The 25,333-nt window shown below is 42.9% G+C and overlaps 1 protein-coding gene and 1 long non-coding RNA gene across 5 annotated transcripts in view; one reads left to right on the forward strand and one right to left on the reverse strand.

Moving 5' to 3' along the window:
- Positions 1–25,333, forward strand: part of LOC132394362 (uncharacterized) — a 37,810-nt gene that overhangs the window by 10,342 nt on the left and 2,135 nt on the right. Inside the window, exon 3 of one of the 4 annotated variants that reach the window (XR_009512286.1) lies at positions 1,895–4,750. The exons of the other annotated variants lie outside the window; for them this stretch is intronic. This is a non-coding gene — a long non-coding RNA (uncharacterized LOC132394362). Of the gene's footprint in view, positions 1–1,894; positions 4,751–25,333 lie in introns of those variants that run through there. 4 annotated transcript variants of the gene reach the window in all.
- uchl3 (ubiquitin carboxyl-terminal esterase L3 (ubiquitin thiolesterase)) overlaps positions 18,850–25,333 on the reverse strand; it is a 67,296-nt gene continuing 60,812 nt past the window's right edge. Inside the window, exon 8 of the mRNA XM_059970414.1 lies at positions 18,850–19,412. Coding sequence (XP_059826397.1) covers positions 19,329–19,412 — 84 coding nt within the window. The 3' untranslated portion in view covers positions 18,850–19,328. The remainder of the gene's footprint in view (positions 19,413–25,333) is intronic.

Genomic DNA, 25,333 nt, shown 5'->3' on the forward strand with positions numbered 1-25,333 from the left:
TCTAGATATAACCCAAACATTGCTGCTACAGAGAAACCATTACATTATCAGTGAAATATTACAGCATGATAAGCGGCAGTGAAACCTTACAGCATGTTACACTCTCCCCCCACCAAATTTAGTCATGTTCTCATGACGTTGAGATAATTCTCCTACCCTTCCTGCAAAACACAAAGCCCAATCCAGGTGTAAAAGGCAGTGGCATAGCTCCCCAGAACAGTAGGGATCACGCTCTGTTCCCCTGGTGCTACGGAGGCCAACCTATCTGGTGGTCTCCTAATTCTCTGAAACCTCCGCACCCCGTTGTCTAACTCTTCAGGTTCCGACACTACTGGGGATACTTCCAGCCTACCTGGAGAGACCTCCCCCGATCTATCACTTGTGCCCACCTGCAACTTGGACCCCTCTGTCCCATGGCCAAGCCCCGCTTCCTCCCCTGCAGAGACCTGCTGCAACCCAAACTGCCCACAGATAGCCCCCTCCCCCCCACTTCACCTCTCAAGTCAAGTCACTTTTATTGTCATCTCAACCATAACTGCTATGTACAGTACATAGTAAAAACGAGACAACGCTTTTCAGGACCATGGTGTTCCATGACACAGCACAAAAACTAGACTGAACTACGTAAAAAACAACACAGAAAAAAAAATCTACACTAGACTACAGACTTACCCAGGACTGCATAAAGTGCACAAAACAGTGCAGGCATTACAATAAATAATAAACAGGACAATGGGAGAAGGGCCGGGAGTCTCCTCCTCAATCACTGGGCAGTTAGCAAAAGACAGCATACACCACACATCCAAGTCCTCATCCTCCAAATCAGTATCCCTCTTAGGGGTGGGGCTGGCCTAACCTCACCTTTTGGGAGCCCGGTAGTCACTCTGCATTTCCGAAGAGTCCTCTTAATACGTGTAGGCTCCACGTCGGGCTCCCAACAGGCTGAGACCCTTCTTCAGGACTGAAAAGGAAGGGAGAAAATGCCAAAATCTCCAGCCCTTGACCTTTCCCACCCAGCCGACTTCACATATCACCTTCCAGTTAATCTCCTTCCCCCTCCCCCCCCCACCTTAGTCTGGAAGAAGGGTTTTGGCCCTAAACATTGACCATCTATTTAGTTCCACAGATGCTGCCTGACCTGATGAATTCCTCCAACATTTTATGTGCATTGTTGCTTCGCATTTCCAGCATCCGCAGACTTTCTCCTGTTTATCTTTGAAACTGGTGGCAATGAATTCATCACTAATGTCTTACACTGCTGAGAGGTGGCTCTTGGGATATGTCAAGTTGTCAAGTTTTCTATGTTTTCCTGAGCTTCATTTCAGTCAAATTCACAGTCAAATTCAAAATTGAAGTTGAGTCTGCAGCAATGAAAAATCTTACATCACAGGCACATGGCAACAAAGACAAAACAATCACTAGAAAAACATAAATTAAAACATAAATGATGGAACATTACACAAGAAAAGCCACAAATAGAACAGAAAAGGTCCATTGTTGTGCAAAGTGGTTATAATGCTGTACTGAGGTAGTGATTATGGTTGTGGAAGCTGGTTCAAGAACTTAATGAATAACAGATTTCATGATCTTCTGAAGGACAGAGCGGACTTAACTCTCAAGTACGCAGGTACAGTACCTTTAAGTGGACGAAGGTTCATCCATGGCCAGATGAGAGGCTGTAAGTCAGGCTGAAGCACAGAGGAATGAGACCCCTTCTACCCAGCATCTTGTTAGCAAATGTACAGTTGATGGAGCAGAAGACTGAGGGCCTGAGGGCAAGATTACTGTATCAAAGGCAAATGAGAAATTGTTGTGTTCTGTGTTTTACCAAGACATGGCTTACTCCCAGCACACCAGACTCGGTGATCTGATCTGAAGTCTTCTCGATACACAGGATGGACTGAACTGCTGAATCAGAAAAGGCAAAAGGTGGGGGCTGTGTGTTTCATGATAAACCCTTTATGGTGCTCCAATGTGGCAGCTTTGTCGTACATGTGTCACACTGACCTGGAACAACTAACAATGAAGTGCCGACCATTCGATTTACCAAGAGGTTCTCTCCATGATTCTGACTGAAATACCATATTCAACCGACTATTATCAAGCTCTTGAAATACTGCATGCTGCCATCACCAAACAAAAAACAGTCTACCTCAACGTATCTCAAATCGTAGTCAGGGACTTCAACCAGGTTGTTTTGAATAAATCTCTTCCTGATTACCATCAGCAAACAGCCTGTAGCACCAGAGGTCCCAACGCGCTAGACCACTGCTCTACTATGACAAGGAATGCCTCCCATTCCAAGCTCAGACTGCATTACTGGAATTATGATAATTTGGCTGACCTTCTTGTACCTGCATACAGGCAGAGGATAAACAGCAAGATTTCAGAGATAAGGTCAACAATGAGGTGGTCATGGGAGGCAGAGGTGTGGATACGGGATTGTTTCAAGTCAGTGGACAGTGTTGTATCCAAGGACTCATCAGTAGATCTGAATGAATACAACACAGATGTCACGGACTTCATAAAAACAACGGTAACGACTGCTCCCCCCCCCCCACAAAATCATTCAGATTCTTCCCCAACCAGAATTCTTGGATGAACCAGGAGATCTGCAATCTGCTAAGGGCCAGACCAGAGGCGTTCAGGTCTGGTGACCAAGTAAGATACAAGAGGTCCTGGTACGATCTCCGTAAAGCTGTCTCACAGGTGAAGCGGCAGATCTGGATCAAATCAGTCGAAGATGGATACACAACAGCAATGGAAAGGCATAAATGCTATTATCTCTTACAAAGTGAAATAGGTGACAACAGGGCTTCACTTCAAGATGGGCTCAATGCTTTCTATGCTCACTTTTACCATCATTCACAAACTCCCACAAAACCCAATGACCCGGTGATTTCAGACTCCAAACTCGAAGTGAGAGTGTCCTTCGAGAGGGTGAACCTACAGAAACCATCTGGCCCAGATGGACTACCTGGCCAAGTACTTAAGCTCCCTCTCTCAGTTTCACCTCACCTACCACCTTGTACTTCTTCCTCCTCACCCCCCACCTTCTCAACTTTTTTTCCCAGTCCTGATGAAGGGTCTCAGCCCGAAATGTTGACTGTTTACTCTTTTCCATAGCAGCTGCCTGGCTTGCTGAGTTTTTCCAGCAGTTTGTGTGTGTTACTGAAGACCTGTGCTGATCAACTGTCTGGAGTGTTCACTGAGATCTTTAACCTCTCGCTTCAGCAGTTTGAGGTACCTAGCTGCTTCAAGCAGCCCTCAATCATATGTGCCTAAGTAGAAAATGGTAACCTGCCTCAGTGACTTCTGTTCTGTAGCACTTACATCCACTGTGATGAAGTGTTTTGAGAGGCTGCTGATGAATCATATCAATTCCTGTCTGAGAAGCCATTTGAACCCACTCTAATTTGCCTACCGTTACAACAGGTCCACAGCAGATGCCATTAATTGGCTTTTCACACAACCCTGGAATATCTGGACAGTGCAAAGATGCATATATTAGCAGGATACTCTTTTTTGACTACATCTCAGCATTAAATACTATCATCTCTTCAAAACTAATCAATAAGATTCAAAACCTTGGCCTCAATATCTTCTTGTGTAATTGGATCCTCGGTTTCCTCACTTGCCGGCCCCAGTCAGTCTAGATGGACAACAACATCTCCTCCACAATTTCCATCAGCACGGGTGCACTAGAAGGCTGTGTGCTTGGCCCACTACTCTACTCATTTTATACTTACGATTGTGTGGCTAAGCGCAACTCCAATGCCATATTTAAGTTTGCTGATGACACCACTGTTGTTGAGTCAATCAAAGGTCGTCAATCATCACACAGGTGGGAGACTGGCAATCTGATCTGGATGAGTAGTGCCACATCAACAACCTTTCACTCAATGTCAGCAAGGCCAAGGAGCAGATTATTGACTTCAAGAGAGGAAACTGAAGGTCCACGATCCAGTCCTCATTGGGGGATCAGAGGTGCAGAGTGTCAGCAACGTTAAATTCCTTGGTGTTATCATCTCAGAGGGATTGTTCTGAGCCAGGCACGTCTCTACTTCCTTAGAAGTTTGCGAAGATTCGGAATGAGATCTAATACTTTGACAAAATATTGACTGGTTGCATCACAGCCTGGTGTGGAAACACCAATGCCCTTGAACTGAAAATTCTACATAAAACAGTGAATATGACCCAGTCCATCATGGGTAAATGTCTCCCCACCATTAAGCACATCTACACGGAGCACTGCTGTAAGAAAGCAGCATCCATCATCAGGGACCCCCACCACCCAGGTCATGCTCGCTTCTCACTGCTGTCATCAGGGAGGAGGTAGAGGAGTCTCAGGACTCATACAAGGATCAGGAACAGTTATTACCTCTCAACCATCAGGCTCTTCAGCCAAAGGGGATAACTTCACTCAACTTCACCCACCCCATCACTGAACTGTTCTCACAACCTATGGACTCACTTTCAAGCACTCCTCATCTCATGTTCTCGATATCTATTGATTATTTAGCTATTTATGTCTTTGTTTGTTTATTTATTATTATTTTCTCTGTTGTACTTACACAGATTGGTGTCTTTTGCACATTGGCTGTTTGTCCGCCCTACTGGATGTGGTCTTTTATTGATTCTACTATGGTTCTTGGATTTTCTGAGTATGCCTGCAAGAAGATGAATCTCAGGGTTGTGCTGTATATTGTGACATTTATGTACTTTGATAATAAATGTACTTTGAACTTTTTTAAGGTTGAAGAGAAGTAGCTGTTCTTGAACTTCGTTACGTTGCACTTCAGGTTTCTGTACCTTCAGCCTGGTGGTAGCTGGGAAAAGATAGCGTGAACTAGATGGTGGGTATTTTTGATGGGTATTGTTGCCTTCCTGAGGCAACACTTCATGTAAGTACTTTCAATGGTGGGAAGGAAGACACCCATGATTTATTGTGCTAAGTCTACTGCTTTTTGCAGTTTCTTACAATCTTGCATATTTGTACTGCTATACCAGCCCACAATGCAACCAGGCAGATTGACTGAGGTTCTTATGTGAAGAGGCATAATATGGGTCGAATAGTTTCCTATTAATCCTCTGAATTAGCTGCAGTCCAGTGGGAAACTTGCTAAAGTCTACTTTTACTGTGGGAATAATTGAGGAGATGATGGAGTCTTGCTTCGTACCAGCTGCATTAATATCAGTTCTACAAGGACAGGTTGGTTAGGATCAAAGCCAGCATGCCTTCACTGAAGCAAACTTTAAATAGAATTTCTCCAGGCTCCTGAATTTGAGGAGGATGCTTCATATTTCTTCTCATTTGACTGAGCCAAATGCTTTAATGAGCCCAGTGTTTTTGTTGTTGCTGCTCCTTAAGGTTCTCTTGCAGTTTTTATTTTTTTATTTAGACTTTCAGCAGGGTAACAGGCTCTTCTGGCCCAGCGAGCCCACGCCACCCAGTTACATCCACGTGACCAACTAACCTAACCTGTACAATAGACAGTAGGTTGCAGGAGTAGGCTATTCGGCCCTTCTAGCCAGCACCGCCATTCACTGTGATCATGGCTGATCATACACAATCAGTACCCCATTCCTGCCCTCTCCCTATATCCCTTGACCCTGCTATCTATAAGAGCTCTATCTAACTCTCTCTTGAATGCATCCAGAGACTTGGCCTCCACTGCCTTCGGGGGCAGAGCATTCCACATATCCACCACTCTCTGGGTGAAAAAGTTTTTCCGCATCTCTGTTCTAAATGGCCTACCCCTTATTCTTAAACTGTGGCCTCTAGTTCTGGACTCACCCATCAGTGGGAACATGCTTCCTGCCTCCAGTGTGTCCAATCCCTTAATAATCTTATATGTTTCAATCAGATCCCCTCTCATCCTTCTAAATTCCAATGTATACAAGCCCAGTCGCTCCAATCTTTCAACATATGACAGTTCTGCCATTCCGGGAATTAACCTTGTGAACCTATGCTGCACTCCCTCAATAGCAAGAATGTCCTTCCTCAAATTTGGAGACCAAAACTGCACACAATACTCCAGGTGGGGTCTCATCAGGGCCCTGTACAGTGTGAGAGGAAAGCAGAGTACTCGGGGGAGACCCACGTGGTCACAGGGACAACGTACAAGCTCCTTACAGATGGTGGTGGAATTGAACCTGGGTGACTGGCACAGTAATAATATTCCACTAACCGCGACACTCCCGTGCTGCCCCGCTAGATAGAGAGCAGCTATCTGGCCAGAGAGGAGGTGGTTCAGGACAGACAGACAGACATACTTTATTGATCCCGAGAGAAAATGGGTTTCGTTACAGCTGCACCAACAAGAATAGTGTAGAAATATAGCAATATAAAATCATAAATAATCAAATAATAATGTTAATCATGCCAAGTGGAAATAAGTCCAGGACCAGCCTATTGGTTCAGGGTGTCTGACACTCCGAGGGAGGAGTTATAAAGTTTGATGGCCACAGGCAGGAATGACTTCCTATGACGCTCAGTGTTACATCTCGGTGGAATGAGTCTCCGGCTGAACGTACTCCTGTGCCTAACCAGTACATTATGGAGTGGATGGGAGACATCGTCCAAGATGGCATGCAACTTGGACAGCATCCTCTTTTCAGACATCATTTCAGGAGAAGCCCGAAATGCTTTTCCCTGTTTCAACATTCCTTTGGTTCTCAGGGCTCTGAGCTGGCTGAGGTGGTCAATTTGGAATCTGCGCGAGGAATCACCTTAAGAATTGATATCGATGTGTTCCTATCACTGTTTATACCGTGAAGCAAGTTATTCCAAATTTCAAAATTCTGAGAGAATTTTGGGCCATTTATTATAATGATGAATTACTGAAAGTTCCCTATCCTGCAGATGCTGGAACCTGGAGCAAACGTTAAATTGCTGGAGGAACTCAACGTTTCAGGCAGCATCTACAGAGGGAAACAGATATCGATGTTTTGGATTGAGCCCCTTGTCCTTGACTAGAAGAAGGGTCGCAAAGGTGGAGACACAAGAGTCTACAGATGCTAGAACCTGTTCAAGGAACTCCGAATAATTTGCTAGAAGAACTCGGGAGACTGAGCAACATCTGTGGGGAATATCTAAATGAGGATTTCAACCAGAAACATTTGACTTGTTCACTTACTTGTACAGGAGCTGCCTGAGCTGCTGAATTGCTCCAGCAGTTAGTTTTTGGCCTGTTGTGGTGGTGGCCTGTTTCAGTACACTGCCATCCAACCCTCAGGCAGTCACTCATTGTTCAAGGTTTCTCCTGTTTAACAATTACCAACACAAAGGCCATTGATATTCCTACACAAGGTTGTCATTCAAGAATTTTCAACCTGATTATTTCCTTCACAAAGATGATACACAATGCCACTCACTGGTAATAGATACACAGATTAAAATTTTACGTGCTATGAAAAATAGCTCTTAATTATGAAATTTAACCTTTGTGTTAGTGAGGTAAACTGTAGCCTGTTTTGACGCAGTGGCAATGTTCCCGAGGGTATGCCGGTTCAAAATGAGATTCCTTCGGTCTATGGGGGTGGAAAGCCTGCAAAATTCTCTTCCACCAAGTGACTAAGTATCTCCCAGACGGAGGTAGTTATGTTTCTCAATGCTAAAATGCCCAAGAAGAGCAGGGTGAGTTACTTCAACAACTCTAATCCGGTAGCTCTCACATCTGCCGTAATAAGGTGCTTGAGAGGTTGGTTATAGCTAGAATTAATTGATGTCTGAGCAACGAGCTGTACTCACAGCATTTCACCTACTGCTGCCACAGGTCTACAGTTGGCGCAGTCTTATTGGCTCTCCACTCTGAAGCACCTAGACCACTGCAGAACATACGCCAGGTTTCCAATTAATTAGATTTATTCATTAATCACACGTATGTCAAAACAACCAGTGAAAGGGGTTGCTTGCGACAACAACCAGCACAATCTGAGGAGGTGCTGGGGGCAGTCTGCAACTGTCTCCACACACTGCAGCACCAACAGAGCATGCTCTCAGTGCTCAGCAGAACAACATGCCAATCTGTTTATTGATTACAGCTCAGATTCAATTCCACCATGTATTAATCATGTCATTAAAGTTCTCTCTCTCTCTCTCTCTCTCTCTCTCTCTCTCTCTCTCTCCCCCCCCTCCCTCCCTCTCCCTCTCCCTCTCCCTCCCCCCCCCACACACACCGTTCTAAGCCTAGCCTCTGTAACCCCCTCTGCAACTGGATTCTAAACTTCCAGACAGGGAGATCACAATCATTAGGGATTGATGATAATCTCTCCTCCTTGTTGACTATCAACACAGGTGTACCTCAAGGCCCTCTGCTCTACTCTCCCTACACTATTGGCCGTGTGGCTAGGCATCGCTCAAAGTCCACCAATAAACTCCTGAATGGTACCACTGTTGTTGGTAAAATCACAGATGGCAATGAGAAGGTGTACAGCAGTGGCGTTGATTGGCTGGTGTCACATGGCACATAAAGTTCAAAGGTCTTAAATGATAATGTGCACTGAATATGAGGATATCTTCACTCTTTGTGTTGTTACAATCCAGCAACAATGAATATAGAATTGGGACAGGTTTTTATACACAAATAAAACATTTATTAAACACTGCTCAAAAAACCCAAAAGTAAACAAACGACTAACTTAACCGGAAGTGGACTGCTATACGGCAACTCAACAGTTCTTAAAACGAGAAATGCGAACACAGTTCTTAAAAGTAGTAAATGCAAATGTCCAAATGATTTACAGAGTCAGTTAGGAGAGATTTTTCTAGAAGTAATGAATTCCTCAATGTCACAACGTTACTGCTGATCCCAGCCAAAATATGTCTTGCCTGAAGGATTTACGACGAAGAAAATAAAACGGCTTAAAGGCACTGACCTTTCCTTGGCGAAACACTGCTCCAGCCCTTTCTGCTCTTTAGCAGGGACTATCTCGGATTGCAGGTTATTAATTCCTTCCGAATGAGGATCAAATAAGGTCGAACCTGTTTCACTGCCGACAACACCAACTTTTCTCGATCCTTCAGCTTCCCGAACTTCAATAATTCTTCACCCTCCGACTGGACTTTAACTGGCAGCGATTTTCAGAACTGCCGGCACAACGATTCTTACAGTAGAAGTTAAAACTCCACATTAAAACAAAACCGCATCATAACATCAAATATGCAGCAGAACGGAGTCACTGACGACTTAAGCCACGAACTGACCTACGTCACAGCGATGCATTCTCCTTTTATACCTGCCAAAAGAGGCTATCACATGGTCATGTGACAGTCACAAGATACCCACAGGTATGTAACAGTATGTCCTTATACACTTGTGATGGAGATGCTGATTGTCTGTGAATTTCTAACAGTTGTACAGTAATCTCCTGACTGTTTTAATGGAAGTCACAGACTGAAGCATTCTCTCCCTCTCAGTCTCCACAGTTGCTGCCCAGCCTAATGAGTGTTTCTGACTGACACTTCCTGCTCCTTATTGAACACTGAGTTGGTGACGGAGGTGCGGGGAAGGAAGGGAATCCATTGTTTTAAAAGTAAATCTTTCTTCTCATTTCCTTTCAATGTGCCTTTTTACAAGTTAGCAGAAAAGAAAATTGGAGTTGGAGAAAACAAGTTTGATTCAGCTGGGGAACTACAATTGAGGGATTTGGAAATACTCAGGAATACTCCCAAGCAGGGCTAGGCTGCCAGCATAGATTCAATGGGCCAGATGTCCTTTCCTCTTGTTTTCCTGCAGCAGTAAGATCATACCATAAGACTTGGAGGCAGAGTTAAGCTATTTGGCCTATCAAGTCTGTTCTGCCATTCCATCACGGCTGATTTCTTATCCCTCTTAACCCCATTCTCCAGCCTTCTCCCTGTCACCTTGATACCCTGACTAATCAAGAACCTAATAACCTTCACTTTAAATAACCCACAGCAATCTGTGGCAATGAATTCCACAGATTCACTACCCTCTGGCTAAAGAAATTCCTCCTCATCTCTGTTCTATATGGGTGTCCCTCTGTTCTGAGGCTGTTCCCTCTGGCCCTAGACACACTGACTATAGGAAACATCCTCCTAAAGGTTCCTAAAACATTGAGTGCATCTTCAGGCTCCTGTACATCCTCCCCAATGGTAGTAATGAGAAGAGGGCATGTCCTGGACAGTGAAAGGAGGTACCACTGTGTGAAGATGTGCTCGATAGTGGGGAGACCTGTGCTCTTTTGACCCTTTACTATTTAATATACAATTTCATGGATCCCGTTCTGAGCATAATATCCATGAAGAAGCTAAACTGCAAAAGGCATCACTCCCACCATTATCCAGCATCCATTTCCCAGGAGGGATTACTTGATTATTAAATAAAATAGGATATCACTTCTCCTTCATTTCAAGATTAAATGGACCAGTACGAACACAAGACAATCTGCAGATGCTGGAAATCCAATCAAGACCCAAGGCTCAGCCTGAAACATCGACTGTGTATAGGTGCTGCCTGGCCTACTGAGTTCCTCCAACATTTTGTGTGTATTGCTTAAAAGGACATTTTTTTTCACTGTAATTGTGTTCCTCCTTGTAAAATTGTGAGTTAGTTAGCTACCGCCTGTTACATCACTGGCAATGAAGGTTCTCCATCTGTGTCTGTCCTTGGTCATCTTTTCTATTGTACCCCAGGTGTGTTTCAGGATTCTCAGTTCTGCCCCTGCGCTGTGGCACCAAGTTATCTTTAGTCTCCTGCATTTCCTCCACCCTATGGGGGTCCAATGAAGTGTTGCCTTGACGATGGAGTTGTCCTCTTTTCTCATCATGTACCCAAACCTTTTCCAACGTCTCCTCGGGATTGATTGTGGCCACGACCTCTTGATGACACCAAAGGAGTAGGATGTGGCTGGAGATCTTTCTTGGCCAGAAAATATGGAGAATCTTCTTGAGGTTCATGGAGTGGAATGACAACAGCTTGGCAAGGTCACTCTTGTCATGTGCCAGCATTCTGACCTGTACAAGAGTGTGGACAGAAACCAGCTTCACCTGGTGTGGACGCTGTACTTGATTGATCCCCATGTGTTGCTCATTGATCAGAAGATGTTTCTAACTTTGCTGAATCTGCACTGGATGTCATCCCTAGTCCCACTACCCAGCCGAATGATGTTGCCTGGGAAGGTGAATCTGCTGGTGCTGGGTAAGTCGATGCCATACTTTCCTTGTGAATGCTTCTTACGTGGAGCTACGTGCCTGTGACGATGGAACAAGGATGTATTATTTTTTAACATATGCATACATGTGACAATAAACTCCACTTTGAGGTAGTATCTGGACTAAAATTGAATCCAGACGTCACTGATATCTAACTTTGAGTCTAAATATTGTCCTTAAAGCAAGCCAGCACTGAGGAGCTAAAGTGAGGTCTGCTTTTTGTGCCCTATTATGGAGCGAATGTTTACAAAGATAAGAAGCCATTGGATCTAAAAAGAAAATGTAAAAGTGCTGATACCGATGGTGAAACAATGAGTATTTTTCATCTTAATGAAAAATTATCCTGGCGGCTCTGAATGGAAGCCCGATAAGTCTCTTTCATCTTTCACCAATTACTGAATAGATGTAAATAGAAGCATGCAGTGAATAAATAGTAACCAAATCCTGACAGCATAATGCAGAGAGAATTTGGCACGTGAGGAAATATTGAATTGTTTCATAGTGGTTCATCAGGGTAGCAAAATCTTTCAAACGCTTAACTCTCTAGTGGCTAAATGGCACGCAACCATTTGTGATAATACATTTAATTTCTGCCAAAGGAAAGCAGTGCTGAGAATTAGACAAGCCAATCCAGATGTGTGGGACCTCACCCCTGCTGGACCCATGGAAAAGGAAGCACCTGAACCTGCAATTTTCCAAGTGCTACTGCCCAGCTTCAGGCAGCAGGCAGGGTTCGCCTTAACCTCTCAGCTGAAAGTCAGAGCTGGCACCCGAGATCTCCGCCAGTAGCAAGACTGTGCTCAAATCTGAGGGTGCAATTGTTATCCAGTCAAGCTACAGTGCATGGCATAATGCCAAAATAAATAGCACTGCAGGAAAGGCTAACTTTCTAAACACAAGCAACAATGTTAACGTACAGAGAAATTTCACCTTGTGGATAAAAGGTCATATAAATGTGTGTAAAGACAATACTTCCTTAATACCCCAGCTCCTACTAACTATAGTATGTTGTTTACTCTTGCAATCTGAACTATCCATGCTCCTACAATCAGATAAATGTTTAATATGGCGAATTGATATTATAACTTTAACAATGTAAATGCAGTGCAGCTTGGTTGTCATTGGGTTCTGGTATCAATGAGAAGTTGTTTTCACAATGGAGGTACAAGAGACTGGAGATGTCAGAATCTGAAGCAATGTTTATTTTTCGGAGGTCTTTGGATACTCTTCCACATCACAAAAGGGGAACATGCAAACGCCACAGAGACAGCACCCAAAGTCAGGATCAAACAGGAGCTGTGAGGCAGCCACTCCATCAGTTGTTTATGTTTACTTTTCGGAGGCTTATTTGAAGTCTACTCTAATAGCCCTCGTGCCTCTGAGTTTGCACAATTAATGTGGTTTCACAAAAAAATTATGCTTTTGCTTTTGAACCCTCTTCTTTCATGTCCAATTTCACAGAGATACAATCCGAAGGACTTGCGAGATGCCCTCAGCTTTGTGTGTACTGGAAACCTGACAGCGGGCCTACTTACAGCAAGGCAAGATGCTGGAGGAAATCAGTGGGTCAGTGGGGGGAAATAGACAGCTGACATTTCGGGGTTTAAGCCCTTCACCTGGATTATTTATCAAGTCTTGACCTAAAATGTCAACTACCCATTTTCCACCACAGATGCTTTTTTTTCTAACACCCACAAAATGGTGGTGGAACACAGCAGGCCAGGCAGCATCTATAAGGAGAAGCACTGTCGACGTTTCGGGCCGAGATCCTTCGTTAGGACTAATCGAGAGGAAAGGTAGTAAGAGATTTGAAAGTAGTGGGGGGAGGGGGAAATACAAAATGATAGGTGAAGACCGGAGGGGGTGGGATGAAGCTAAGAGCTGGAAAGGTGATTGGCGAAAGTGATACAGAGCTGGAGAAGGGAAAGGATCATGGGACGGGAAGCCTCAGGAGAAAGGTGGGGGGGGGGGGAAGCATTTCCCCCTCCCCCTTTCAAATCTCTTACTATCTTTCCTTTCGATTGGTCCTGACGAAGGGTCTCGGCCCAAAACGTTGACAGTGCTTCTCCCTATAGATGCTGCCTGGCCTGCTGTGTTCCACCAGCATTTTGTATGTGTTGTTTGAATTTCCAGCATCTGCAGATTTCCTCGTGTTTGCTTTTTTTTTTCCGTTTTCCAGAATTTGTAGTCTCTTATGCCTCTTTCAGCAATTTCACTGTTGATCCATTGTCAAGCAGTTTATCCAGTTATTTAAGCTTGAAGACAAAACAGTAGAGATGTGTTTTTCTCACCTACACAACTTTATATAAAAGATGCTAAATATTAATATAGTTACAAAATTAAGGACAAACAATTGTCTTATCTGACTCCTAATGCAGAAATGTAGCCATCCCTCTGTCTCCACGGATGTTGCTCGACCCACTGAGTCCTTCCAGCAACCTTTAGACTTCCGCATATTAAGAGCAGTTATTTAAAAAGTATCCACCACATCCAAACTTTTAAGTTTAAAATTGTGTTTTATTTTGGAATTATTTTGACAGATAGTGCTGCAGGTAACAAACAGCACTAGTCTGACAACAGTCAGCATACTGTATCCCGAAACATTTTACTTCCTGAACATTCTATCACAAGCAAATGGAACAAGCTCGATGGCTGGACTGGATGGGTTTGGGCCGAGGGGCCTGTTTCCATGGTTTATTGCTCTATTAATAGAGATACATAAACTACAGATGCTGGAGTCCAGAACAGAAAACAAACAGTGGGCAGAATTCAATGGGTTGAGCAGCATCTGTGGAGGTAGAGGAACGTTTTGATGTCTCTGCTTCAGGAGCCGCATACATAGACTTGACCCAAAATGTCCTTTGTCTCTTCACCTCCTCTGATGCTGCTTGACTCACTGAGCCCCCTATTTGCTCAAGTTTCACAACTGGTTTGGACAATCTAACAGCTTGCTTATTCTGCTGGGGAGACCAGTAAGGAGGCACTGACGAAGGACGAAATGAGGGTTGCACAGTTATACAGCTAATGGAGTGCTGCCTTTGGGTGCTGTCTGCATGGAGATTGCATGTTCTCCCTTTGTTCCTATTCTCTCCCACATCACAAAGACATGCAGGATGAAAGTCCAATTATTATCAAAGTCTGTCACCAAACACTATCTTGAAATTCTTTTTCTTGCAGGCATTTACAGGAATAAATGCAGTAGAAAAGCTATATATAAAGAGTGACAAGCAACCGATGTGCAAAAGATGAGAAATCATGCAAATACTAAAAAAAGTAAATAAACAATAGCGAGAAATTAAGTTGTAGAGACCTTGAAAGTGAGTCTATATGTTGTGGAGTCAGTGCAGTTTTGAGGTGAGTGAAGTTACATAGGATGGTTCAGAAAGGAGCCTAATGGATATACTTAGGTTAATAACTGTTACTGAACCTGGTGGTGTGGGACCTAAGTCTTTGTATCTCCTTCCTGACAGTAGTTGTGAGAAGAGAGTATGGCCAGGACGATAGTGATTCTTGATAATAGATGCTGCTTTCTTGTGAAGCTCTCTTTGTAAATGTGCTCAGAGACGTGGAGAGCTTTGTCTGTGATGGACTCAGCTGTATCCAACACTTTTTGTACAATTTTTCATTCTTGAATGGTAAAGTTAATTGGCTACCTGAAGTTAATCTCCAATGTGGGTGAATGATGGAACTAGGCAGTGTTGACGGAAATATTAGAATAGGATCAGTGAGGAATTGGTGTAAATGTTTGACGATTGGCGCAGGATCAGCTGTCCAAGGGACCTGTTTCCAAGCTGTATGATTCTGTGACTCTTCTATGAAATTGGAGTATAGGCAGACCATACAGACCCTCGAACCTTCTTCACTTTGAAAGGGAGCAAATTATTTGTATTGGATATTATGATCACATGTACCAAGACACAGATAAAAGCTTGCTTCCAGGCTGTTCATACAGATCAAATCATCACTCAGAGTATTGACCACAGAACAATCATAATCGAATGGTGGAGCAGACTCGACGGGTGACATGACCTAATGAACGACAACCATGCAAATAGAGCAGTGAATTCACCGCCATTCATCTTTACCTTCCCAATTCTAACTTGTGCAGTTCATAGGTACTGAAGTATTGTTGGAGAAATCACAGTATTTCAATCTCAATTAACCAAAATTCTGATTCATAACTTGGAACCACTGAACAGCAATTTGTTTTAAAATAACTGCAGCTCACATGCTGTTGAAGCGGAGATGATACCTTTATTAATATTTCTGATAACACTGAACCATCAAGGTAGGATTGCAAGCAGGGTAGGCGAGGAGTGGAGCTGGAGGGCCACATGGAAGATTAATGATGGATGGAGGCAGACAAAGAGAAAGAGAGGAAACATGAAAAAGAACATTTGAGGCAAGGAGGGGAGTATTAAGATGGAAGACAGCGGCTGGGTATAATAGAAATTTCCTTGCTGCAAACTAAAAAATAGTTGAATGGAAGCCCTGGTACAGAAGCACAAGAGATTCTGCTGACACTGGAACAACACATACAAAATGCTGGAAGAACTCAGCATGTCTGGAGAGGAATAAACAGTCAATATTCCACATTAAAACCAAATGGGCAGAAGCTAGAATAAGGTGTGGAGGAGAAGGAGTTCAAGGCCCTACTGGCTCCAGTGAGAAATCCCTTGAACCCCATTGCCAGCTTATTTCCCAGTATGTTTGCAGGGATTCAGCATCCGTAGAGGGAAATGGACAGTCAACATTGAGTTGAGAATCTTTATCTGGATTTCCATGATCTGTGTCCCTCCAGATTCCAGCATCTACCATCTCATCCCTCACATCCTCACTAATTCTCCCAGGTACCACTATACACTATGAAGGGTTTCAGCCCGAAACATCAACTGTTTATTCCTTTCTATAGATTCTGCATGACCTGTGGGGTTCCTCCAGAATTGTGATGTGTGTGTGTGTTGCTCTGGATTTCCAGCATCTATAGAATGCTTTGTGCCCAAATACTACTGCTCACCTATTTAACCCACCAATTGGCACGTCTTTGGAATGCTGAGGAAGAATGTGCCAAGCCCTCATGGGCAGGATCAGCGGTCAGGATGGAAGCCAGGTTGCTAGCGACACGAGGCAGCAGCCCCAACCACTGCATCACTATGCTTTGACCCATTTCATCCTAGAAAGAAGGTTCACGTCCAGTCTACTCTCAAAACTGAAGTTAAAAAAACTACCTATGAAATTAGTTGTGACTGGTGCCTTTTTGGCAGAGACAGGTTATGTCTCCGCTGAGCGGAACCTTTTCAACAGGTTTTTGTAGAACAAGCAGCACACTGAGGAAGTAAGAATACTGTTGAGACACACACTAATGATTTGAGCTACAACCAGTAAAAATTACTATTATCTGCATTTGATTATACCTTTCTTAACAAAAATGCTAATTGGCAGTTTCCCCATCATGGATGTAGTTGTTGGATAATGGCTGCAAATTGTTAAGCACTGAATAACTGTTCAGGCCATTAGTCTGCTTATTCAAATGAACCAGCTGTTACTGTCCCTCCTGGTATCCTGAGGCATCAGAGTTTAAAGTCCAGCACGACAAACTAATAACACACATCATTCATCTGCTTGCATTCCAGGGATAATGTGGGCAGAAACCACTTTGTGGAGTAGGCTGGATTATCCACTATGGGAAGCGATTGCTTCTGTAACAGACACACAAAGTGCTGGAAGAACTCAGCAAATTTCCTCCAAGATTTTGTGTGTTGATCAAGATTTCCAGCATCTGCAAAATCAATCCCATCTTAATATGTCTGGCCACGGCCTCTTCTATTACCATGAAGAGGCCACACTCAGTCTGGAGAAGCAATACCTTATATTCTGTCTGGGTAGCCTCCAACCTGATGGCATGAACATCGACTTCTTCAACTTCCAGTAATTATCTTCCCTCTCCTTTTTTCCATTCCAGTTTCCCCCTCACACCTTCATCTCTCTCTCTGGTTCTCCTCCTCCTTCCCTTTTGTCCTTAGTCCACTATCCCCCTCTTAGATTTCTTTTCTTCTTCAACCCTTTATCTCCTCTGCTTAACATCTTCCAGTTTCTCACATCATCCCCCTTAACCCTCACCTTCCCCCTCACCAAGTCTACCTATTACCAGCCAGCTTGTACTCCTTCCCCTCCTCCCATTACCTTATTTTGCCTTCGCCCCATTGGGTTTTGGTGTGAAATGTTGAATGTTTATTCCTCTGCATAGATGCTGCAAGACTTGCTGAGTTCCTCCAGCATTTTGTATGTGTCATTCCAGTGTCTGCAGGATCTCATGCTTCTGTACAGGACTTACACTCAACTGTTATTTTAGTTTGCAGAGAGCAAATTCTCATAAAATCCAACAAACACAAAAAAAACTCGTATTTCTTGACATGCAGATATCGCAGCTTTGTACTGCAGAAAACTGCACCACAAACCATCCTGTCTACATTAATGCCGCTGAGGTTGAGAGCTTCAAGTCCTGAGAAATGAACATCACCAACCGCATATCCTAGTCCCACCACCTAGATGCCATGGCCAAGACCAACACTCCTACTTCCTCAGGAGGCCAAATAAATCTGGAATGTTCCTGTCAATCTATAGAATGCATCTTATTTGAATGCATAACAGCTTGGTATGGCAACTGCTCTACACGGGGCTGCAAGAAACTGCAGAGTTGTGGACGTAGCTGAGCACATCACAGAAATCAGCCTCCCCTATATGGGCTCCGTCTATACTTCTTGCTGCATCAGTAAAGCAGTCATCATAATCCGAGACCCCACCACCTGGGACAGACTTCCATTAGGCAGAAGATACAAAGCCTGAAAGCAAATAACCCCAGGCTCAAGGAGTTCCTATCCTGCTGTTCTGGTTCCCTAGTACATGGTGGACTTGTCGATACATCTTGTAATGATCTTACACCTTATCGCTTATACTCTATTACTTAGACTTTGGCTGTAGCGGTTACACTTTATTCTGCATTCTGTTATTGTTTTACCTTATTCTACCTCAATCCATGTTTATAATGATTTGATCTGTATAAACTGTTTGCAAGGCAAGCTTTTCACTGTACACATGAAAATAATGAATCAATTCAAATTCTAACCCGGCCCCTCTTATTGTCAGATTGTGGGGGCTGCCTGTACAGCAATGCATTCTCAAACATGTTATCTCCAGAATAAACAGGAAGTGGACTCTTAGCCAAATCTTGATGAGTACAAGAATCTAGAATTTACACAGTAACTCTGGTTGATGAAGACAATGTACTCTGCAAAATGTTGTGCAGAAGAAGAAATCAAAAGGTGATTTACAAACCAGTGAAGTTTTAGGACAAATTTCATTGCATGGGAAACATACTGAACAATATTGCTTATTCGGACACTAAACACTTTAGATTGCAGAAGGTATGAAACCATCAAAAAGTTAAGCACGATTGCAAGAAAATTCCCATCCCAATTCAAAAAGAAGAAAATGAACAAAAAAAAAGATTTTCCAGCTAATTACAAGGAAAGTCACTTAGCATCTGGATTTGGGATGGATGTGGAAAACACTGGGGTAACATAGTGGCTTACTGGATTGAATAGGTTGTGTCAGGATAAATTAACTACCTGAAGAAAGCAATTAGCTCAAGAAAGCAATGTACCAAAAGACACAAATAATAGTTAATTTATTGAATAAGGAGCATGAAGATTTTGAAAGCAAGGAGCATCAGGATCTTTTTTAAAACTCATGCTCGCACAATTCCATCCATTTATTTTCTAGTTAGTGATTTAAGTACAGCTGTTGCAAACATTACAACAAGAATCACACAGCCTTTTCCTCCAACTGAAATTCTATTCCTGTCAGTTCATCTTTAGATATGTAGGCTGGGACTAATTTCAACAGAGGACCCTGTTACAGCAAGACAATAAGTACACACCGATATACACTTCATTACCGGATTTTCTTTTAGTGGCTTGGGGGAGACGCTGCTGGGAAAACATTGGACCTGTTCCAAAAGAGTATCAAATCAACTCTACAAGTTAGATCAGAATATCACAGCTTCAAAGGGTCTGGAGTGAAGCAACATCTCTTGAAGCCAATCCAAGTTTCGCCTCGTGGCTTGCGTTTCCTTGCACTTTGGAACACTTTATACCTTGTAGAGAGCCATCACTGTAAATCGTAACTCATCAGGGTCACGCTGCATAAACTTCTTACAAACTTCTATTGCATCCTAGAAGACAAATTGATAATTATTACAGAAAAATGTCAAGGAGCAAAACTTTGCACATAATGGCAAGTAGTTCTGTTTACTGAGAATCAATAATACTTCAGTCAAGTTAGTTACCAGGCAAAAATGTCCTATCAGAGTGAGAGAGCATGCTGTCAAATTCAACTAGAACAGTGAAAATCATTCAAAAGCATCATTCATAAGTTCTTTCCTGGAATTTATAGTACAACTTAAGAAAAGTGCACTAATAAATCAAATTACGAGCCCTCTTATCTGTTCCACCTTTCAGTAATACCATAGCTGATCTCAAACCCATATCCCTATTAAGCTTCTACCCCCATACTCATCTGGTTTGTTTATAGAGAGTTAAACGTTCAAAGATCCTGCCTTCACGACCCATTGAGGAAAAGTACCAAAAACTCATGACATTCTCGAAAATTGTCCTGTTTTAGTTTTAAGTGAATCCATCCACCTCTCAATGGCATGGATGTGGTGGGACACCCTTTTGCTCATTGCCTTATTGATCAAAATCGAGTTGCCTGCAGGGAGATACTGGACTGCTGAGATGGAAACTGGAAGGAACTGCAAAAGACATGAGTGGGCTGAATATTGTGGGGCATTGCCCATGTGGTTTCAGGGGGTGCGATATACCTTCCCAAAACAGCAGCTGCTTTACGAGCATCAGTCTGTACCCTTATGGATTCATACAAGCACGGCATGGAGTACGGCTGCTTAAAAAGAATTTTGTCCCAGGAGAGCAACTCCCAGGAGGACATGGATCTGCACTCCATCAAGAGTGAAACAAATCACTTGTGCTTTTAATGTGAAGTTGGTTGGGGTGACTAATGACAGGAAGTGTCCAGACCAATTTCCCAACAAATGGTGCAACTCAGAAATGGTCATAAGTATGTCTTTGTCCAAATTAAAGTTAGAATAATTTGCAAATTTGCGCTGCCAAGTAAACAACTCGAGGCGATCCGATTTCTGAAAAACTAATACTACAACAAAGACTGTAAAACAGTATAGTACAGGCCCTTTGGCCCACAGTATTGTTCCAACTTTTAACCTACTCAAATATTAACACAACACATCCTTTTCAAGTAGCCCTTCATTATACTTTCATCTGTGCAGCTATCCAAGTCTCTTAAATGTCCCTAATATGTCTGCCTCTACCACAATCCCTGGCAGTGCATTCCACATACCCACCATTCACTATGTCAAAAAAAAAATCCTGCCTCTGACATCTTCCCTTTACTTTCCTCCAATCACATTAAAATTATGCCCCCTTGTGTTAGCCACTGCCACCCTGGGAAAAAAGCACTGGCTGTCCCCTATGTTTATACCCCATAATTTTATACACTTCCATCAAGCCCCCCCCCCCCCACCCGTGTCATTTTCCCTTACGCCAAAGAGAAAATCCTAGCTTGCTCAACCTTTCCTCGTAAGACATGTTCTATAGTCTAGGTAGCATTCTGGCAAGTCTCCTCTGCAGCCTCTCCAAACTTTCCACATCCTTCCTATGATAAGGCTACCAGAACTGAACACAGTAAAGTGTTTATTGACTTGTTCCAGTTTAGCATGCCCACAAACTCTAAACCGACCGAGGACTGTTCATACCAAATTACAAGTGGACAACCAGAGCCATGAGATTTTCTACAAGTGAACTGTTTAAAACCCAAGTTGTAAATAACCCATGTCAAGGATATTCATTTGGTATCCTATTTTGTCTGAAGCAACCTCCGAAGCATCAGAAGAGCAACCACCTCCTTCAATGTAACTTCTTCTTTTTCTTCTTATTATTATTATAGGATAAGCAAGTTATGGAAATAATATGACTTCTTAATATATTTTAAAAAAACACAAACTCAGCTGTGTAACTCACTCAATAAACACAGCTACTGCATGTTGGTACTATTTATTTCCTATTACTGACTGGGAAGATATATAAATAATTGATTTACTTTCTGATAGCATGCTCAAAATCTTAAAAAGATCTGTGGCAGAATCATCTTCAACTCTCTCATTAACAACATTCTCCACAGACAATAGGTGCAGTGTGTTCTTGTGAAACATCGCGTACTAAATGTGCTTGGCTGTTGCCACAAAGTATGAGGGACAAGCATCTAGAATAATTTGTTCTTAACTAACTCTTTGATATGATTCCCCACCCCGCCACACACAACCAGTCCCACCTTGCCAACCTGCAGAGATGAAAAAGGGGTTATATAATGTTAAGAGAACAAAAACTAATGAGAACACACAGACCAGTAGGTAATCCTCCCTCTCATTCCTCACCTGCACATTGTTCTTTAGATAATGATGTCTAAATTCACTCCTGAATTCCTTGGTAAATGCCTTATAATGACGGTAGCTGTTACACATTTCCCCATAAGCAAAGTCCTTTTTCTAAAGTCCTTCTATGTCTTTCAGACTGGGTGAGGTAGAGGATAAACTTCCTCCAGGTAACAGAAAAATATATTGTGGAAAGCACATATGCCTCTTTCCTAATGCACCCCCTAAATATTGATAACTGTGTCTATAATAGATTTGCAGTTACGCCTCAAAGTCAGTCATGCCAATCTATGCCAGGGGTTTGCAATCTGTGGTGCATGGATCCCTCAGTTAAAAGTCAAGGTCCATAGCAACCCCTGATCTATGCTAATCCCACTTACCTGAGTTTGGTCCAAAGCTCTTTGAACCTTTCTAGTCCAATACTGTCTAAATTGTCAGTTAAAAACTGCTATTGTACTTGCCTCAACAACTTCCTCTGGCAGTTCACTCACTACCCACTGTGTGAAAAACCTACCCTGCAGAACCCCTTTAAATATTTCCCCTCTTATCTTAAATATACACCCTCCCCAAAGGAAGAAAAGACCATCACCCATACCCATTCCTGCCCACTGCCTGTACGGAGTTTGTACTTTTCCCCCGTGGCTGCGTGGGTCACCTCTGGCTGATCCAGTTTCCTCCCATAATCCAAAGGTGTACCAGTTGTTAGGTTAATTAGTTACTGTAAATTGGCCCACGATTAGGCTAGGATTAAACTGGGCTTGGCTGGGCTACGTGGTTCGAAGGGCTGGAAGGGCCTATTCTTCGCTGTATCTCAACAGAATTTTTAAAAATCCCCCTCATAACTTTACAGGTCTGTCAACCCTCCACATCCTTTGCTCCAGGGGGAAATGGTCTCAGGTCCATCTAATCTCTCATAACTCAACCCCTCAATCAAAGCTCTAAACACTACTGTAATTGAAGAGTCTCTCCATTCTACATAGTCTCCATAAACATGGTGAACAGATTTAAGACTTATTATGCACGGCTCTCTGCTCAGTGAATATATTTTTATAGCAAACATTCAACATGGCTGGAAATTGCAGTGGTATAATAATTACTATTCAGAGGTAACGTAAAAGATGCATTATGCTAACAATCAGAATCAGGTTTATTATCACTGGCATGTGATGTGAAATTTGTTAACTTAGCAGCAGCAGTTCAATGTAATACATAATCTAGCAGAGAAAAAATTAAATTAAAAAATAATAATAAATAAACAAGTAAATCAATTGGACAGGAAAGGAATGGAGGGTTATGGGCTGAGTGCAAGTAGGTGGGACTAGGTGAGAGTAAGCATTCGGCACGGACTAGAAGGGCCGAGATGGCCTGTTTCTGTGCTGTAATTGTTATATGGTTATGTTATAATTATATAAATATTGAATAGATTAAACAAAACATGCAAAAACACAAATACTGTATATTTAAAAAAAAGTGAGGTAGTGTCCAAAGCTTCAAAGTCCATTTAGGAATTGGATGGCAGAGGGGAAAAAGCTGTTCCTGAATCGCTGAGTGTGTGCCTTCAAGCTCCTGTACCTCTTTCCTGATGGTAACAATGAGAAGAGGGCATGTCCTGGGTGATATATGTCCTTAACAATGGATATCGGCTTTCTGAGACACCGCTCCCTAAAGATGTCCTGGGTACTTTGCAGGTTAGTACCCAAGATGGAGCTGACTAGATTTACAACCCTCTGCAGCTTCTTCTGGTCCTGTGCAGTAATCACCCCCCCCCCCGACCCCCATACCAGACAGTGATGCAGCCTGTCAGAATACTCTCCAATCATCCTCTTTATTTCATGTTTCCTTTATATAAAGGTGAGATGTACAAAATGATGAGGCACAGATTGAGTGGATAGCCAGAGAATTCTCCCCAGGACAGAAATGGGCATAATTTTAAAATGACTGGAAGAAATTATGGGGGGAGGGGGAATGTCAGAAGCAGTTCCTCCCCCCACCCCCACAGAGGTGTGGACGCGTGGAAGAACCCACGAGGGGTGGTGGTTGAGGCAGATACATTAGGGGCATTTACAAGACACTTAAGCACATGAATGATTGAAAAATGGAGGACTATGGGAGGGAAGATTAGATTGATCTGAAAGAGTAGGTTAAAAGGTTGGCACATTGGCAGCCTCAGGGCCTGTACTGTGCTGTAATGTTCCATGCTCTACTTCAAATTATTTGCAAACACGAGATTGAGATGGAATCTGGGGTTGCTCCTGTAACCATGCCGACCTGCATGTGGCAAGTCAGCAGAGAAATGAAGCAACTTTAAAGACATCTATTGAGTCACCCCCAGTCTTCAAGAAAGAGGGGAAAAAAATCAGTGGTTCTGCATAGCAACAAGCCTTTCAGTCCATCGAGTCAGCAGCAACCGTCCATTTACACTGATCTTTTTTAATTCTTTCCACATTCCCATCAACATCCTGCACATTTTACCACTCACCATCATACACCAGGGTTGTTTACAGTGGCTAATTACCCCCCCCCCCCACCATTTGCATGATTTTGGGACGTGGGTGGAAAGAGCATAATTTTAAAATGCTTATAGGGGGATATTAGAGGACGTTTTTAAAAGACGAAGTGCTGGGTGCTTGGCACGCACTGACAAGGGTGTAGTAGAGGCAGGTATACTCAGGACGTTTAAGGGATTTTTACATGGGCACATGGATGAAAGAAAAATGGAGAGCTCTGCAGGAGGGAACTGGAGCGGATCAAATGGTTGGCAGATATCATGGGCTGAAGCTCTTGAACTGTGCTGCACAATTCTACGCTCAATTAAATTTGAGCACCCCGAGGGAAAATACACAGAACTTCCCATGATTCAGGACATTTACAAGGACAGGTGTATAAAAAGGGCCTGTAGGATCACTGAGGACCTGAGTCATCACAACCACAAACTGTTCCAGCTGCCACCATCTGGGAAACGGTACCACAACATAAAAGCTAAGATCAGCAGGCCATCAGACTGATTAACTCACACTGATTTGAGTGTACTCTATATTACATTGACTGTTCTATTTATTATAAATTATTATAACTTACTATGATTGCACACGGCACATTTAGATGGAGACGTAACAGTAAGATTTTTTTCACCTCATGTATGTGAAGGATGTAAGAAATAAAGTCGATCCAATTCAAACCCCAGGCTGATGGCAGAGGTCAGGGTGACAGAAACTGTGACATGGTGACCAGTCGAGCTGCACCAACTGTACAAGACCCTATCTCTTCATTCTTCCCTGATACATTCATCCTTGCAAATCCCCAATCTTGAACACTTTAAATCTCTCTATTGGCCTTTACTGTAAAGCAGGAGTTTCTGAGCTGGGGTCTACAGACCCCTTGCTTAATGGTATTGGTACATGGCATAAAAAAGTTTGGAACCCTGCTTTAAAGTAAAGATTGCCACCTTTTGAGACAGGCTTCTGAATTTAGCTTTGTGAATGCCTTCTACATGCCTTCTACATTCTTCCCCTTTCTTTGGCAATTTCCCTCGAGGTAAGGAGCTCATTTGCTTTAGGATTTATTTATTTATCTTCAAACTAATTTTAAGATTGAGCTCTGTTTGTGTTTATATAACCAAATGATCAAAGCCA

This window comes from Hypanus sabinus, chromosome 5 (assembly GCF_030144855.1).
Source record: "Hypanus sabinus isolate sHypSab1 chromosome 5, sHypSab1.hap1, whole genome shotgun sequence".
Taxonomy (NCBI): domain Eukaryota; kingdom Metazoa; phylum Chordata; class Chondrichthyes; order Myliobatiformes; family Dasyatidae; genus Hypanus; species Hypanus sabinus.